This window comes from Schistocerca gregaria, chromosome 8 (assembly GCF_023897955.1).
Source record: "Schistocerca gregaria isolate iqSchGreg1 chromosome 8, iqSchGreg1.2, whole genome shotgun sequence".
Lineage (NCBI taxonomy): Eukaryota > Metazoa > Arthropoda > Insecta > Orthoptera > Acrididae > Schistocerca > Schistocerca gregaria.
In genome coordinates this window covers 196,980,326-196,998,704 of record NC_064927.1, presented here as the reverse complement: position 1 = coordinate 196,998,704, position 18,379 = coordinate 196,980,326, and the positions used below count along the sequence as shown (strand labels likewise).

Genomic DNA, 18,379 nt, shown 5'->3' with positions numbered 1-18,379 from the left:
TAAGAAGTGGTGGCAGCACTGACTGCAAGCTGAGGGGAGTGTTAGGAAGGGGAGAAGCAATAAGAATGAGGAAGTAGGGAAGTGGCGCACAGCCATCGACAATGCATGACATCTCATAAACAAATAATTTTATCTACTGAGACAAAAAAAAAAGATTTTCTCATTTCCCTCATACATTTGAAATTCCCTGATTTCCAGAACTTGTGGGAACCCTGTGTTTGTCAATCACACAAGTGTTGAACAGAGAGAGAAGGAAATATTGTATGCAGATGACATGACAATACTGAACAATGACCGAACTGCGGCACGGCTTGAGAGGAGAGAGAGGGATCCTACAAGAAGCTGACTTCAGGAGTAGGTTGAAGGAATGGTGGGGGTGCATCCAGTAAGTATATATGGGTGTGAATGAAAGATAAAGCAATGTGTCGCTGGGAGCAGTAGAGGAGTACATGCTAGGTGCAATGGCAGGTTGGAGAGATGGAAAAGAAAAGACACTGGTCACAGAGGCCCCTATCAGTCAACTCATGAGTGATACCTGATAATAGCGCTGTGGTAAATATTGTGCCTTGTGGACACTGACATCTGGTTGTTCAACCATGAACTTTTCTCTCAAATCAAATTACTTTAGGTAACAAAGTAACAATTATTTTTTACTTACACATTTGATTTTACAGCTTTAATATGTCTCCCATTTTCTTTTTCACTCAAACATGGAGTTTCTATACCAAAAGGGCTATAGAGTTTCGTAGGTGTGCGACCTAAAAGACACCGTGATCTTGTTTGTGGAGACAATGGAGAACGGGGAGAATCACTCTTCAAGCGATGCCTGCGTCTTGTTGAGCGCCGAAATTTCTAAAAAACAGGAAAAAGGAAATATTTATTTCAAAAGCTAGACCTTTTATCATTCAATCAAAATACAATAAGCTATATATTGTTACCGGCGGTATGTCAACATGAACTGAAACAACTTTTGGGAAGCTTACATGCACTGCTGCTGTTACCTGACAAGATTATTGTCTACACAATAAGAGATTTTGCTTCTTATGTATAAATGTGTAACATACTTCCATCTACTTCCCTAAACAAAATTAGAGAAAGCAAGGGGTTTTCCCCTAGTATAAGATACACAATAGGGCCCTAAACATTTTCATTTTCAACAAACCATCAGTTTTATATCCATGGCTGAACATAGTACATGTGTCTATCATCTCTAGGGCCTATATCATAATGAAGACAAATCAGTCTTTTTAAACAAAGCCTACCACATTCTCGTGCAGAATAGACCTCAAAGGATCCCTTCTAATGAGGGGCATTCCACATCAAGTGTCCTAGTTTAGAACATGCTCCCAGCTTGAACATCTTCAATTTTGATCAAATTTATACAGTCTGTACCTTAGAAACCTACATGAACTTCTGAAAGGTTTCAGGTTCACTTGTAACTTGGTTGAGGTACTAGAACCATTGTTGCGAAGACCACTTTATCGGAGACTGAAAAGCCGCAAAAAAATCAAGTTTGGCATGCTACTGTTCCTAATCTAGAAGAGCTATCCCCTTGCTTCTGGACACAGTGGTACAATTCCTTTGTGCTCAACACATAAACGATGCAAGTAAAGTTCAGAAAGCAATGCTTTTTGTCATTTTCCCAAATTTGAGTCATTGTGCTAGTTTGTGGTAGGTGCATTGCTACATTTAAATGTACTAAAAACTGCTACATAATTATCTTGTGAAAATTAACTGCATGCTTACAAAGTTTCTTTTCTTAGGACTTAACAACAAATTATCAGTGTCCGAAGGTTATCAAGTTGTCATTAAAATGAAGAAGCAATATAAAGTCAATGCATGCAGTTATAGAAGTGCTTATTCCCCATGCCACTGAATGAAATACAGTGCTTTAAAGGGACTGAGAATTGTAAAGGAATTTTCATTAGAACAACAAGAATTTCTTACTCGGCGGAGTGGTTTACACACTACTGAAAGTGCTGAACTATGCTTCCTTCAAAACACTTTACTCCTAAAACTAAACTCCGTCTGAACAGGCCTTGGAAGGCCCAATGGTACCGACCGGCCGAGGTGTTATCCTCAGCCCGCAGGCGTCATTGGATGTGGATATGCAGTGGCATGTGGTCAGCACACTGCTCTCCCAGCTGTATGTCAGTTTACGAGACTGGAGCTAGTGCTTCTCAGTCAAGTAGTACCTCTTCTCAATATACGTTTGTTTAGTTCCTCCCAAACCATCACACACAGATTTATCATGGGTAGTAGCAAAGAAGGAACGCTCAGCATCAATAGAAAAATTGTTTTTGTGCTCATACAAATTTTTAAAGCTTTTTCTTTTCTTATATAGAGCAGCACATCCATCAGTGAAATAATGGACTTTCTCACTTCTGGGTAATGCTCTGCCAGCTACTTAACCATTTCTTTCTGGACAGCAGTTACAAATACTACATCATGTTACATATCATCACTTATAAAACAGTGATTCACTATTACCAAAATTTACTTTCTTCATTTGCCACATAAACACATACGGGAGGATTGCGCAGTCGCTTTTTGTCCAGTGGTAACTCTGAAATTCATTCTGAATTACGAAACTGTAGTTTTCAGCAAAGTCCATTAAGAGAATTGTTTTTTCTGGCGTTAGATTGTCTTCCAGTTTCTTCAAGGATTTTAGACTGACACTTCGATATAAATGAGTGTGGTTTAAGCACCTGTAATCTTTTACTAACAAGTCTATGTATTCACCATCAGTGGCAGATTGCTTTATCAATTCTTCCCGGTGATCTGTGTTTATACACTGGCTGAATCCAGTTTCATCATCAGCATCTTTGTACACTAATTTCTGTTTCAATAATTCTGACACTTTGTCATCACTGAGAAAATTATCACAACGATTAAGTGTGCAGCTGTTGTTTTCAGAGTCATATACAAAAAATTTTCTAAGTTCCTTGTATGTTTCTTCAATGTGTTCCGCATCCAAAAGTGGTTTTACACTTTGGTGGATTCCCCCACTTTGAATGAGCTAAAATACACCATTTCAGTCCTCCCATCTGAAACAAGAGTACAGTTCTCATAAATTGCAAAGGATGAGTCTTTTTTGCATATACACATTCTTCTGAATGATAACTTCGTCTTTTGCTCCTGGCAAGATTTGAGTATATTCATGATTTTGGTAGAAATCACAGTAATAGATTTCTCCCTTTTTGGTATAGGAACTGTTAAAATACCCATTTCTGTTTTCAGTTTCCTTGCTTGTCGAACCACATACTCGCTAACATTGAATTCTGACATTATCTTTTCTTTTGACCAAGAGGGTGGAGCTAAAGTTAAAATTTGAATTTTTTCAAGTACTCTTACACTACTGACTTTTTCTTTCATTGACAATATCATGGCATCAAAATCTTGGGCTTTCTTAACAATTTTACAATCAAATTTTTCTTCTCTACTACCAGAATCTTCAACACTAAAATCTAATGCCTGGCACATGCTTCTTTCCAAAACATGCTTCACTTTTTCTGGCTTCTTTTTGCCATATGAAGCCATGCTGTGATTTGGAGTGGAGTGAAGTGAAGTTTTTGAGGGAGAGCACCCCACATCATGTAAAGCTTTATTTGCATCCTCAATACTTTGACTTTTTAGTACAGATTCGTGAAATGTCACCTCTGGATCATCTGCATCACTTTCATTTCTATCACTGATGTCATGTAAGTTTTCCATTCACCAATCTATGACATGTTGCGCATAGATTTTGGATGACATCTTGTGCACAGATTTTGTGCCTGATTTACATAGATACATTTAGCACTTAATGTTTTAGACAAAGACAAGCAAACTGACATCAAAGATTTTTTAACTGTTTGTTTGTGTTTTCGAAAGGATCGCAACAAGTTCTTTGATGACATTCAAAAACTTTTAAGTATTTGTATCTGTGATGTCCACATACATTAGCATTTTCTTGATCTTGCGAAAAGTTGATATTCGATCACAGCAATACCAAACCTCATTGGTCTTCATTCAGGTCTTCTTCTTCATTTTTTTTTTGTTTTTTTTTTTAAAGAGTTTTTACTAAGGTACAGGTTGTCAAATGACATGGTGTTTTCAGTAATTTTCCAACAGTGCATGAATTCACATTCTCCATTGCAATTAACTCAGCACTAACTCACTTAAAACATACTTTATACAAGTGGAATGATCGGGCTGCACTACAGATATGACCTGTGTCACAGAAAGACGAAGAGCAACTTAGGCCAAATAGACTAATTATTGCATGCCAATTATTCTCAACAATGAATTTCAAGCAAGTGTTGCATTGTTTTCATGCTTATAAAGATTTCAAACAAGCTACTGCTGACTATGAACAATTTTGATCACTGTGAGCAGGTGATTGGTTGAACACATAAATCATACATATTATAGTCTTTAAAAACTTACTGAATTATTCAAATGAAAAGAAATAAATTTTTGCGCTTAATGTTAACTTGCCTGCCTAGAATGAGTTTTACTTAAATATGCTAATTTGATACCCTTGCGTGTGAGGCAGTGAGTGGATGAACTTACTCAAAATGATGATCCCTTTCTGCCACAGCCAAACAGTTTTTTGATTTTAGAACTGTGTGTCAGTTAACAGAAGACACACTAAAATTTTGATTTTATTAGAAAATTTACAATCTAGGGGATTATTTAAGACCAAAATCAGGTTCCCAGCAGCAGGATGGAGATATGTGATGTAAGTATTATTCCACATCCTCGCAATTGTTCTGAAATCAAAAACTGTCATATATATCATCTTTGTTTTTAGATATATTTTTCCTACGTGGAATGTTTCCCTCTATTATATATATTTTGCAACTTTACTGCTTAAATAATCACATCTGTTGAGGATGTGTTTCTCTTAACGTATGAAATAAATTCAAACTCAAAAGCTTCACCCCCCCCCCCACACACACACACAAACACACATATATCCATCCATACATACACAGACATATCATCTTTCCTTTTCCTTCCCTCTTTCCTGACAAAGCAGCCGCCGGTTGCGAAAGCTCAAAATTTCCCACTTGGTAAGTCTTGGAATCTTTATATATATATATATTTTCCAAGTGAACAAACCACACAAACACACACACAGAATTTCTAGCTTTCACAACCGGCGGTTGCTTCTTCAGGAAAGAGGGAAGGAGAGGGAAAGACGAAAGGATGTGGGTTTTAAGGGAGAGGGTAAGGAGTCATTCCATCCCGGGAGCGGAAAGACTTCCCTTAGGGGAAAAAAAAGGACAGGTGTACACTCGCGCGCGCACACACACACACACACACACACACACACACACACACACACACACACACATATCCATCCGCACATACACAGACACAAGCAGACATATTTAAAGGCAAAGAGTAAGGGCAGAGATGTCAGTCGGGCCGGAGGTACAGAGGCAAAGAAGTTGTTGAAAGACAGGTGAGGTATGAGCGGCGGCAACTTGAAATTAGCAGAGATTGAGGCCTGGCGGATATCGAGAAGAGAGGACATACTGCAGGGCGAGTTCCCATCTCCGGAGTTTGGATAGGTTGGTGTTGGTGGGAAGTATCCAGATAACTCAGACGGTGTAACACTGTCAAGATGTGCTGGCCGTGCATCAAGGCATGTTTAGCCACAGGGTGATCCTCATTACCAACAAACACTGTCTGCCTGTGTCCATTCATGCGAATGGACAGTTTGTTGCTGGTCATTCCCACATAGAAAGCGTCACAGTGCAGGCAGGTTAGTTGGTAAATCACGTGGGTGCTTTCACACGTGGCTCTCCCTTTGATCGTGTACACCTTCCGGGTTACAGGACTGGAGTAGGTGGTGGTGGGAGGGTGCATAGGAAAGGTTTTACACCGGGGGCGGTTGCAAGGGTAGGAGCCAGAGGGTTGGCCTGTAGGAGGATGCTATGTACAGCCGGTGTGGATGTGGGAGAGGAAAGATTGAGGACTTTGATTTGGGATAGGAGTTGACGGGTGTCTTCATTGGCCGAGTCGATGTATAGGTGAAGGATTAGGCGGGTGAGGGCTATGGATTGTGCTGTTTGGAAAACCTATTTATGGGTCGCTTAGAGGAAGCCTTCTTGGTTACCCAAGCCTGCCAACCCAAAGTTTGGTACAGATTTATTGATGACATCTTCATGATCTGGACTCACAGTGAAGAACAACTCCAGAATTTCCTCTCCAACCTCAACTCCTTTGGTTCCATCAGATTCACCTGGTCCTACTCCAAATCCCATGCCACTTTCCTAGACGTTGACCTCCATCTGTCCAATGGCCAGCTGCACACATCCGTCCACATCAAAACCACCAACAAGCAACAGTACCTCCATTATGACAGCTGCCACCCATTCCATATCAAACGGTCCCTTCCCTACAGCCTAGGCCTTCGTGGCAAACGAATGTGCTCCAGTCCTGAATCCCTCGACCATTACACCAACAACCTGAAAACATCTTTCGCATCCCACAACTACCCTCTCAACCTGGTACAGAAGCAGATAACCAGAGCCACTTCCTCATCCCCTCAAACCCAGAGCCTCTCACAGAAGAACCTCAAAAGTGCCCCACTTGTGACAGAATACTTCCCGGGACTGGATCAGACCTTGAATGTGGCTCTCCAGCAGGGATACGACTTCCTAAAATCCTGCCCCGAAATGAGATCCATCCTTCATGAAATCCTCCCCACTCCACCAAGAGTGTCTTTCCGCCGTCCACCTAACCTTCGTAACCTCTTGGTTCATCCCTATGAAATCCCCAAACCACCTTCCCTACCCTCTGGCTCCTACCCTTGCAACCGTCCCCGGTGTAAAACCTGTCCTATGCAGCCTCCCACCACCACCTACTCCAGTCCTGTAACCCGGAAGGTGTACACGATCAAAGGGAGAGCCACGTGTGAAAGCACCCACGTGATTTACCAACTAACCTGCCTGCACTGTGACGCTTTCTATGTGGGAATGACCAGCAACAAACTGTCCATTCGCATGAATGGACACAGGCAGACAGTGTTTGTTGGTAATGAGGATCACCCTGTGGCTAAACATGCCTTGATGCACGGCCAGCACATCTTGGCACAGTGTTACACCGTCCGAGTTATCTGGATACTTCCCACCAACACCAACCTATCCAAACTCCGGAGATGGGAACTCCCCCTGCAGTATATCCTCTCTTCTTGATATCCGCCAGGCCTCAATCTCCGCTAATTTCAAGTTGCCGCCGCTCATACCTCACCTGTCTTTCAACAACTTCTTTGCCTCTGTACTTCCGCCTCGACTGACATCTCTGCCCTTACTCTTTGCCTTTAAATATGTCTGCTTGTGTCTGTGTATGTGCGGATGGATATGTGTGTGTGTGTGTGTGTGTGTGTGTGTGTGTGTGTGTGTGTGTGTGTGTGTGTGTGTGTGTGTGTGTGTGTGTGGGCGCGCGCGCGATTGTACACCTGTCCTTTTTTCCCCCTAAGGTAAGTCTTTCCGTTCCCGGGATTGGAATGACTCCTTACCCTCTCCCTTAAAATCCACATCCTTTCATCTTTCCCTCTCCTTCCCTCTTTCCTGAAGAAGCAACCGTCGGTTGCGAAAGCAGAAATTCTGTGTGTGTGTGTTTGTGTGTTTTATTTATTGTGCCTATATACTGGTGCTTTTCCGCTTGGTAAGTCTTGGAATCTTTGTTTTTAATATATTTTTCCCATGTGGAAGTTTCTTTCTATTTTATATATAATATTCTTTTGCAACATTACTGCTTAAATAATCACATCTGTTGAGGATGTGTTTCTCTTAACATATGAAATAAAGTCAAACTCAAAAGCTTCTTAAACACCTGAGTTATGGGGATTTATGTAAATAAGAACCATTTTGCAATGACAATCTGGCAGAGCAGTTATCAGAGTATCACTACATTTAAAATTTGTTATAAAATAATGTTGTAGCCTGAGACGAAAAGATTTTGCATTAGTTTCTATATGAGTATAAGCAAATGTACACGGTTTTGTGAAAATCTGAGATACAGAGTTACAAACCCTTGAATGATTGCATGTTTGGCATGGAATGACCCAAACTAAAAATACATCAAGTTGAAGTTGCAGTTATTACGAAAATTGTAGCAGTTGGCGGAGGATCTGATCCCAGTGAACTGGAGCAACTATGCACAAGCAAGCAACACTCAACTTGTTTAGATTACAGACACCTGATCCACCCACTGAAGGAAAAATTACATATATCAAACCATAGTGAGAAAAGTCAAATTTTGACATTAGTTCCTCGAAGCCGGTCTAACAAAAGGCTATGGAAGAATTTTGTGTTCCAGACAGAATGTTAAGAAATGCTAGAAAGTTAAAGCCGAACAAGGAGTATTGGCAGAGACCAACAGTAAATGTGGGGAAAAATCTTCAAAGTCTGTGAAGGCAAGAGTCACAAAGTATTTGTATGATGAAGAATGTAGCCAGATTTGTCAAGGTAATAAGACTGTATTAATGTTTGAACAGATGGAGAAAAGATTCAAAAACAAATATAATTGTTACTGAGCAGGTTAAAAGAAATGTCTGTTGCTTACTGCAATAATAATGGTCTGGAAAATGGATTTTACAGATACTGTGAATTAAGGCCAAAATGGTGTGTGGCTGTAGAGATGCAGCTGGTTCACTTTAAGTTTGCATGTGCACAATACATTAGAATGTGAAACTAATTTTGGCACACAAGCTAATAAAAGAAGATTATAAAATTTTACTGAGTAAAGTTGTCTGGGATTTGGAAAAGAAGGACTGCATCCTTCATCACTGTGAAGTATGTCCTGGAATATAAGCTTTAAAGGAATATTTGGAACCTGTTTTTACAGGTATTGAACCTGAGGATCCAATTCAGTTTAAACAATGGACTCACATTGACAGTTACACTTGAAACCAGAGAAATGACAGTTGAACACATTGAAGAATTAGTTATAAAACTTTTGGTCCTTTCTGCTCACCACTACATAGAAAAGTATCAGAGCAAGCATTTACAACAGACTAAAGAAGGTCTCAAACCAGGAGAATTGATTACACAAAATGGATTTTGCTGGAAATTTTCCTTTATTGTCCAAGATGCAGTTCAAGGATTTCATTGGGAAGATAGCTAAGCTACGTTACACCCATTTGTCATTTACTTCAATGATGATAAATAACTAAAATGCATCAGCTACTGCATAATCAGTGATTGCTTCAGATGTGATACAGTTGAAGTGAATGTGTTTTTAACTTTCACAGAAATTAAGCACTCTCATTATTTTAGTGGTGGTTCTGCTGCCCATTACAAAAATTTTAAGAACTTCATAAATCTTCGCCATCACCAAAAAGATTTGGTATTACAGCAGAATGGAATACTTTCAGAATAAGCCACAAGATATCACCATGTGATGGAATTGGGGGCACAGTTATGTCTTTAGCAGCAAGAGCTAGCCTTCAGTGTAGACATGAAAACCAATGCGCATGTTGACGGAAATGCTAAATTTACTTCTAAGCGTGTTGTCATTACCGACTACAACCTGGCCAGTATGTTGCTTGTATTTATGATGGAAAATGGTGGATACAAAGTATCTGAAATTTCATATGAAGAAAAAGATGTCTTGATTAGCTTCATGCATCCTCATGGAGCTACTCAACCATTTCAATGGCCTGCTACAAGAGACATAAGCTGAATTCCAGAACAAAAGTCATTCCAGTTCCAGCTGCATCAATCATGGGGTGGTAATACAGTTTGCCAAAAGTAATAGTTTTGGACATTAGCAACCAATTTAAAACACTGAACGACTGAAGAATTCTGCATTATGGCTTGGAAAGCAAAAGAGATGCAAACAAGGATTACGAACATGCTAGACACCCATGTTGAGGCTTGGGAATCTGCAGTAAAGAAACTGCACCAACGGCTGACCTTGCCTGGCTATTGCGCATGGCACATTGGCAATGGGCTTACCAGTCACTGAGACTGGTAGTGGGACTGCTACTGTGGAGCAACACAAGGATTCTTCTTGAATTACAAAAAAAATGTTAATAGTTTAGGCACAATTTTTGCACCTTACCCAAAGATATCCAAAAACGGAAATATGTATATCTAATAAAAAGAAATGTGCTCTAATGGCTGGTGTTAATGGACGTAATGTGGTAGGTGTCCATTTTGAGACATATGACTTTGAACATATGTATAATTTGGTACACTTGTAGCAAATTTACAGGATGGTAGCACAGTAATTAAACACACAAGCAGAGCCCTAATTTGTGAAATATCTAACAGCCACACAGACAATAAGTTAGCAATAGACCAGGTCCATAGTTCCTTTTCCTCGCTACTTATATGCCTTGTTAAACTATGGGGCAAATTAATCACAACGTGATTTGCTGCCCACTTTGAACTGAGATTATGAGAAAAGCATTACTTTCTGAACTTCAATTCCATCATTTATGTGTTGAGCACAGAAAGTTGTACCACAATGTTCAGAAGCAATGGGCTACCTCTTTTAGGCTATGAACAGTGACATGCCGAACTTGAAGATTTCTTCGTGACTGTTCGGTCTTCGAAAAAGTAGTCTTCACAAAAATTGTTCCAGCACCTCAACCAAGCTACAGGTGAACCTGACACTTTGTAGAAGTTCATGTATGTCCCTCAGGTACAGGCTGTATAAGATATATCAAAATTGAAGATGGTTGAACTTGGAGCCCCAGGACACTTGACATGGAATGACCCACAACTTGTTTCTCTTACATAATTTACTTTTCACATCAATATACATATTCACATTTCCAATCCACAAACTCATTTAGCCAATTGCTTAAAAAAGGGGGGGGGGGGAGGAGATAGCTGCAACCATTTGGAAGTTCACTTGAAAGAATTTTAATTCAGTTACTTACTTGAACTTCTGTTCACAATTATTAATGTTCTTCTGTGTACACAGGTACAGATACTTCCTGCATACATGCCACCAATCATGGATCCACTAAAAATGGTTAATTTAAAGGGATAGTACACTCAAATTATTCTTATCATTGAAGAGACAGATAATATTCCACCAGAATTTCTAAAAACATTGGAGGAAATGGCAACAGAACGACTATTTATGTTGATGTGTAGAATGTATGTGAATGATGAACACACCACCAAACTTTCGGAGAAAATATTACCAACACAATTCCGAAGACTGTGAGAGCTGACAAGTTTGAGAATTATCTCACAGTCGGCTTTACAGCTTATGCATCCAACTTGCTGAGAATAATAATATACAGAAGAAGGGAAAAGAAAACTGAAGATGTGCTAGATGATGATCAGCTTGACTTTAGGAAACATAAACACAACATAGAGGCAATTCTGGCTTTGTGATTGATAATAGAAACAAGAGTAAAGAAAAATCAGGACATGTTCATAGGATCTGTCAACACGGATAAAGTGTTTGACAATGTAAAATGATGCAAATGATTTTTCTGAGAAAAATAGGGGTAAGTTACAGGGAGAGATGAACAACATGAAATGTGTACAAGAGTCAAGAGTGAGTAGTAAGAGAGGACAACCAAGAATTAAGTTCTTGGACTAAAAAAAAATGGTTCAAATGGCTCTGAGCACAATGCGACTTAACTTCTGAGGTCATCAGTCGCCTAGAACTTAGAACTAATTAAACTTAGCTAACCTAAGGACATCACACACATCCATGCCCGAGGTAGGATTCGAACCTGCGACCATAGCGGTCACTCGGTGCCAGACCACTGCGCCTAGTACCGCACGGCCACTCCGGCCAGCTCTTGGACTAAAAAGATGCAAGACAGGGATGTAGTCTTTCACCTCTACCGTTCAGTCTTTATATTGAAGAAGCAACAATGGAAATAAAGGAAAGGTTCAGGAGTGGAATTAAAGTTCATGGTGAAAGAATATCAATGATACCAGAATGAGATTTTCACTCTGCAGCGGAGTGTGCGCTGATATGAAACTTCCTGGCAGATTAAAACTGTGTGCCCGACCGAGACTCGAACTCGGGACCTTTGCCTTTCGCGGGCAAGTGCTCTACCATCTGAGCTACCGAAGCACGACTCACGCCCGGTACTCACAGCTTTACTTCTGCCAGTATCCGTCTCCTACCTTCCAGGAGAGCTTCTGTAAAGTTTGGAAGGTAGGAGACGGATACTGGCAGAAGTAAAGCTGTGAGTACCGGGCGTGAGTTGTGCTTCGGTAGCTCAGATGGTAGAGCACTTGCCCGCGAAAGGCAAAGGTCCCGAATTCGAGTCTCGGTCGGGCACACAGTTTTAATCTGCCAGGAAGTTTCATCAATGATACCATTTGCTGATGACATTGCAATCCTGGGTGAAAATGAAGAAGAATTACATGATCTCCTGAATGGAATTAACAGTCTAATGAGTACGGGATGTGGACTGAGAGTAAACTGAAAAAGGACTACAGTAATGAGAAGAAGCAGAAACGAGAACACCGAGATACTTATCAGGATTGACGGTTATGAAGCAGATGAAGTTAAGAAAGTCTGCTACTTAGGCAATGAAATAAATGACGGATGGAGCAAGGAGGACATCACAAGCACGTTAGCACTCGCAAAAAAGGGCATTCCTGGGTGAGAGAAGTTTACTGGTATCAAACACAGGCATTAATTTGAAAAAGAAATTTCTCAGAATGCACGTTTGGTGCACAGTAGTTTGTATGGTAGTGAAACATGGACAGTGGGAAAACGGGAACAGAAGAGAATCGAAGCATTTGAGGTATGGCGCTACATATGATTGTTAAAAATTAAGTGGACTGATTAGGTAAGGTATGAAGAGATTCTGCGTAGAATCGCAGAGGAAAGGAATACGTGGAAAACACTGACAAGGAGAAGGGGCAGAGCGATAGGGCACTCTATAATACATCAGAAAATGACTTCCATGGTACTAGAGGGAGTTGTAGACAGCAAAAACTGTTGAGGGCGACAGAGATTGAGGACATAGGTTGCAAGTGCTACTCTGAGATGAAGTGGTTGGCACAGAAAGGTAATTCGTGACCGGCCGCGTCAAACCTGTCAGAAGACTGATGAATAAAGAAATGAAATAAATGACTAAATAAAGATAATAAATAAATACTATGCACTTTTTTCATATAATAAGCTTATTTTAGCGCTCTTACACAGAAATTTATTCCAAGATTAACCGTGACTTACTTCTGGGGCACTTATACCAAGGCCGAGAACAGGAATATGAGTTAAAGAAACATAGGCCTAACGACTATTTGTTTGGGCCAGTCAAAATACTGTCCTATATGATGTCACCATCATCGTACTAACTAGTTCCAATGATTTAAACGAAGACGAGAAACATTACTCACTTGAACTTACAGAACCCATAAATTAAACGATCAATCCTTACTTGTGATATTACACCAAATGTTGTTTGCATGGAACTCAGTGTCTTTGAAATTTTATTTGCTCCTGATCTTAACATTCGCGTTGCATCTTCACGAGTCACTTGTATATTCGAGAGATTTAAACCAGTCCACAATTTTTCTCGTTTTCGTTTTCCTTGCACTTTCAGTTCCGACGGGCACGACTGTTCTCTGTCGTATTTGTCTTGAAGCTTTCTTCTAGTGGTTCTTCTGGAGGACGTAACAAGTTCATTACGTCTGAATTTTAACGCGTCGCAAAACGCTTCTTGATACATCATTATTATTTTCCTCGCAACACAAAACCAAATTTCAAATCCAACCGCTACTTTCTGCGCACCATTGATTACAACTGTGTACCAACATACGAATAATCTACTAACAGTCTACTACAAATATTGCAATAATATCGTTGGAAACAGAAAGAGAAATCGTGCCAAACTTGATGTGCATGTTGGTAAACATGATTAGATATTGGCGGGTGTATAGCATGTGTTTTCAGCCTGGAAATTTGACTGTCAGAAATTGTTGATGTTTTGTGATTTACAGATAGTGTCATTTTATGAAAGCGCCATTGGTACATTAGTATAGGTACCACTGATTAGAGGACAGGCGCCCTTCGGTGATGTGACGGACTGTATCACTATTGATATTGTTTACAGTTATTTGTTCGTATCCGGTCCTTTAAAATTCGATATAATGGCTAGATTACTTAAGATGCAGATACAGGGAATCCGAAGCTTTGGTCCGAACGACAGTGATCAGCAGATGATTACGTTTCAATCGCCTGTGACGCTGATATTAGGGCAGAACGGATGTGGTAAGACGACGACAATTGAAGCCCTGAAGTATGCAGCTACAGGTGAGGTGCCAGCAGGAACTAAACAAGGGCAGTCGTTTGTTCATGACCCGAAGATGGCTCGTCAGCCAGAGGTAAGTAGTTGACGTGACAACCTATTCACTGGGTTATGTTTAATGTTTGTCTTTGTGTTTTACTTATCTATTAAGTCAATTTCCTATTCAGTGCTGACTTTGCTTTCCCCCGACCTTTGACAAGCCGCTTTAGGTCGCTTATATGAGGATTACTGTTTATGTGTTTTTAAACATCTTGCTTTAGTGACCATTAGTAGAGATGAAAACACTGCCAAATATAAGGGATGTTACGAAACAAGGTATCAAATCCTCTAACATTTGGATTTGTTGTCAGGCACCTGCTGACTGAAAACAGCTGCGCATTTGAGACACTAAGAAAGATTGCAGTGCATATCTGCATCTATACTCCGCAAACCACAGTGGCAGAGCATAAGTCCTGTTGTACCAGGTATCATGGTTTCTTACTGTTCTGTTCACATATGGAGCATGGGAAGAAGGATTGAATGTCTCAGAGCATGTAGTAATTATTCTAATCGTATTTTCATGATCCCTGTGTGAGCGATACATAGGGGATTGTAGTAAAGTTGATTCTTGAAACTTTACTAATAGACTTTCTTGGGATAGTTGGTTCCATCTTCAAGAGATTTACAAAATTGTTAAGGCTATCGTGGCCACTTGTTGACAAACTGCCTATTGGCTTCTGTCTCGGGTTCTTCGGCCTACATTCATCTAATGATTTTTCTGACATTTCGCCAGCATGAGTGTCTGGCATTGTCAAAGCTTCATCCTCCATTGCCGGTGGTGAACTGGAGCCGAGCTCGTGGCCGCAGACTATATGTACCTGGTGTGCCAACGTCCGAGGGCTTCTCCGCAGTCATTTCTGGTGCGGGCCTCCTCTTGCTATCTGCGACGGTCGTTCGCTGCAGTACAGGAAGCCAGGATCCGTTTACCTTAAGGCTTTCCTCATTCTTGTTGAAACTGTTCGCGTGTTTTTGTATTTCTACTGCTTCTCTGAACAAGCGTGTGTGATAGTGGTTCTCTACAGCCAGAGCTTCCATGTTGACGAATTTTATTACATGGTAGGTCTCATTCAGTGCATGCTCTGCCACAACCGATTTCTCCACCTGCCCCAACCTGCAATGTCACTTATGCTCTTTGATCTTGGTGTTAATTGATCTTCCAGTCATTCCGACATAAACTTTTCCTCATGTGCTTGGTATACGGTATATTCCCGACATTGCAAGTGGGTCTCTTTTCTCCTTTGCCGATCTAAGACACTCTTTGATCTTCCTTGTCGGTTTGAAAATCGTGTTTACGCCTTGTTTGTGCAATATACGGCCGATTCTGTCCGTCACTCTTGGAATGTATGGCGGAAAGGCCGTACCCGACATTTCTTTTTCTGGTTCCTTACTTCGCCTAGTGTTTGGCTCTATTACACTTCTAATGTAATTTGTGGAGTACCCATTGCTCCTCAGAACAGTTTCCAGGTGTTGCATTTCCTGTTTGAGGTGTTGCGGCTCACATATTCGTTCTGCTCTTGTTACGAGCATACTAATCATGCCTCTTTTCTGGCTCGGGTGGTGGTTTGACAGTTTGTGCAGCTATCGGTCCGTGTGTGTCGATTTTCGATACACGCTGTGTCCCAGGTTTTCGCCGTCCCTTGTGACCAGCACATCTAGAAATGGCAGTTTTTTGTCCTTTTCTACTTCCATGGTAAATGTTATGTTGGCATGGACGCTGATCTTCACCATGGCTCCACACCACGAAAGTATCATCGACGTACCTGTACCACACCTTAGGTTTGCAAGTCACCTGGACTCGGCAAGGTCATTAGTATACACATGAACAGCAAGGATGTCGTCACCCAGTAGCTGAATGTTCAGTATGACAGAATGTTAGTCCTAAGGGCCCGTGTTCGATTCCCGGCTGGGTTGGAGATTTTCCCCGCTCAGGGACTCGGTGTTGTGTTGTCCAAATCATCATCATCATCATTTTATCCCCATCGATGTGCAATTCGCTAAAGTGGTGTCAAATTGAAAGATTTGCACCCAGCGAACAGTCTACCCGACAGGAGGCCCTAGTCACATGACATTTACATTTTAACAGCAAGGGTCCCAACACACTTCTCTGGAGCACACCCAACATTACTTCATCTGATGACGACTTTCCATCCAAAATAACATGCTGTTTGCTCCCTACCAAAAAGTCGTCAGTCCAGTCATATGGTACTCCATATGATCAAACATTTGACGATAAGCAAAAATCAAACAATAGAAACACCAGCTAGAAATATCAAGAATGTAGGAAAAAGACAGATTGCTACTTACCATTAGGAAGTCCCCACAAGATTGGAATAGTTGCAGACAGGCACAATTAAAAGACACCCAAATATAACTTTCGGCCACAGCCTTCATCAGTAAGACATACACATACACAAGAGCAAGCACACCCCATGTGCACACAACTGCCAACTACAGTATCCCGGGCCAAAATGTAACCTTCACATGGGATGCAAGCAGCAATCTGGGAGGGGCAGGAAGGGAAAGGGGCAGTATGTATGGGTGGAGAGGGAGAGGAACGCTGTTCGGTAGAGTGTGCAGGGACTAGACTGCCATCAGGCAGAGTGTCAGGAGGCTGTGGGGCAGAGAGGTGGGAAAAAAAGGAGCAAAACGAAGAGGAGCTGTGAAAGATGGGCGGATGCTTTGGCAGAGGGCTGCAAATAAGCAAGGCGAGAGATGAGAAATGGATGGAGATATTTGGATAGAGAAGATGGAAACTGTGGGGTGGAGGATGTGGGCCAGGATAATTACGGAAGCGGAGAATGTATTGTAAAGATAACTCTCATTTGTGCAGTTCAGGAAAGCTACTGATGGAGGGAAGAATCCTGATGGCTTGGGTAGTGAAGCAGCCATTGAAATCAGGCATGTTATGTTCATCTGTTTGTTGTGCCACAGTGTGGTCTATTTTTCTCTTGGCCACAGTTTGACGGTGGCCATTCATCCTGGTGGACAGCTGGTTGGTAGTCATACCAACATAAAACGTATGCAGTGATTGCAGCAGAGCTGGTAAATAACATGGGTGCTTTCACAGATGGCCCAGCCCCTGATGGGGTAGGGTAAGCCTATGACAGGACTGGAATAGAAAGTGCTGGTTGGATGGATAGGGCAGGATTTGCACCTGGGTCTTCCTTCTGGGGTATGATCCTTGTGGCAAAGAGTTGAAATTGGGAGTGGCATAGGGATTGATCAAAATGTTGTGGAGATTGGGTAGACAATAGAACACCACTTTAGGAGGGAGTTGGAGGTATCTTGGGCAGGATGTCCCTCATTTTCAGGGCACGATGACAGGTAATTTGTTTATGTACAACTGAACTTACTTGCAAGTGAAGTGGTGCTTTCTCTAAAGTTATTGGTTACAGCAGCAGACGAGTCTGTTAGGCGATGAAGGGTCCAATTATCATTTTATGTCCCACTGATACTGAGTCTTCATGAAACAATTTCACATGCAGCTGCAGTTTCTATCTCGGTGAATAAGAGTTTCTTGTCTACTGCGACAAATAGACCAGCTCCAATTCCCCTTTTGATATACACTTAAATTTCCCCCAAAAATATCACCCCTATCAATTTCAGGTTTCAACCAGATTTCTGAACATAGTATTATCTGAGCTTCACTGCTTTTTATGGGCAGTTCAAACTCTGGCACTTTGTTGCAAATTCTTTGGCAATTTACCATTAGGATTTCAGTACCCTAAGCTGTGGGGAGGCATTCTTTCAATCCTACACTCATGCTTCTGTGTTTCCTACAGCTATTGTTATGTGGATTGAATGGAGAGTTGCCTAATGTAGAAAAACCCTTGTGTGCACCCCATACATAATCGGTTACCTTAGTAGCATCATTTGATCTGTAGTACACACCTGATCCATTTAGGGGCACCCTACAATTCTCAGCGCTATGGCGCAAGTCCAGGAAGTCAGAACGTAGTTTGTCACAGAATCTTTGACGTCTCTGGTTCAGTCCTTCCACTCAACTCAGTACCAAAGGGCAACAATCAGTTCTGGGGACAATGCTGCAAATTGTGTGTTCATTGAAACTCCAAGCGCAAGGCTGATCTTCTCAACCTT

At 41.2% G+C, this 18,379-nt stretch overlaps 2 protein-coding genes across 2 annotated transcripts in view; one reads left to right on the top strand and one right to left on the bottom strand.

Annotated features, from left to right (window-relative positions):
* The window catches only part of LOC126283952 (uncharacterized), a 36,351-nt gene extending 22,584 nt beyond the window's left edge, over positions 1 to 13,767 (bottom strand). The window contains exons 1-2 of the mRNA XM_049982382.1: positions 13,373 to 13,767; positions 659 to 852 (exon numbers count right to left, since the gene is read on the bottom strand). Of these exons, the coding sequence (XP_049838339.1) occupies positions 659 to 852; positions 13,373 to 13,666 (488 nt within the window). The 5' untranslated portion in view covers positions 13,667 to 13,767. The remainder of the gene's footprint in view (positions 1 to 658; positions 853 to 13,372) is intronic.
* Positions 13,768 to 13,823: 56 nt separating this feature from the next.
* LOC126283945 (DNA repair protein RAD50) overlaps positions 13,824 to 18,379 on the top strand; it is a 238,345-nt gene continuing 233,789 nt past the window's right edge. Inside the window, exon 1 of the mRNA XM_049982352.1 lies at positions 13,824 to 14,318. Within this exon, the coding sequence (XP_049838309.1) occupies positions 14,085 to 14,318 (234 nt within the window). The 5' untranslated portion in view covers positions 13,824 to 14,084. The remainder of the gene's footprint in view (positions 14,319 to 18,379) is intronic.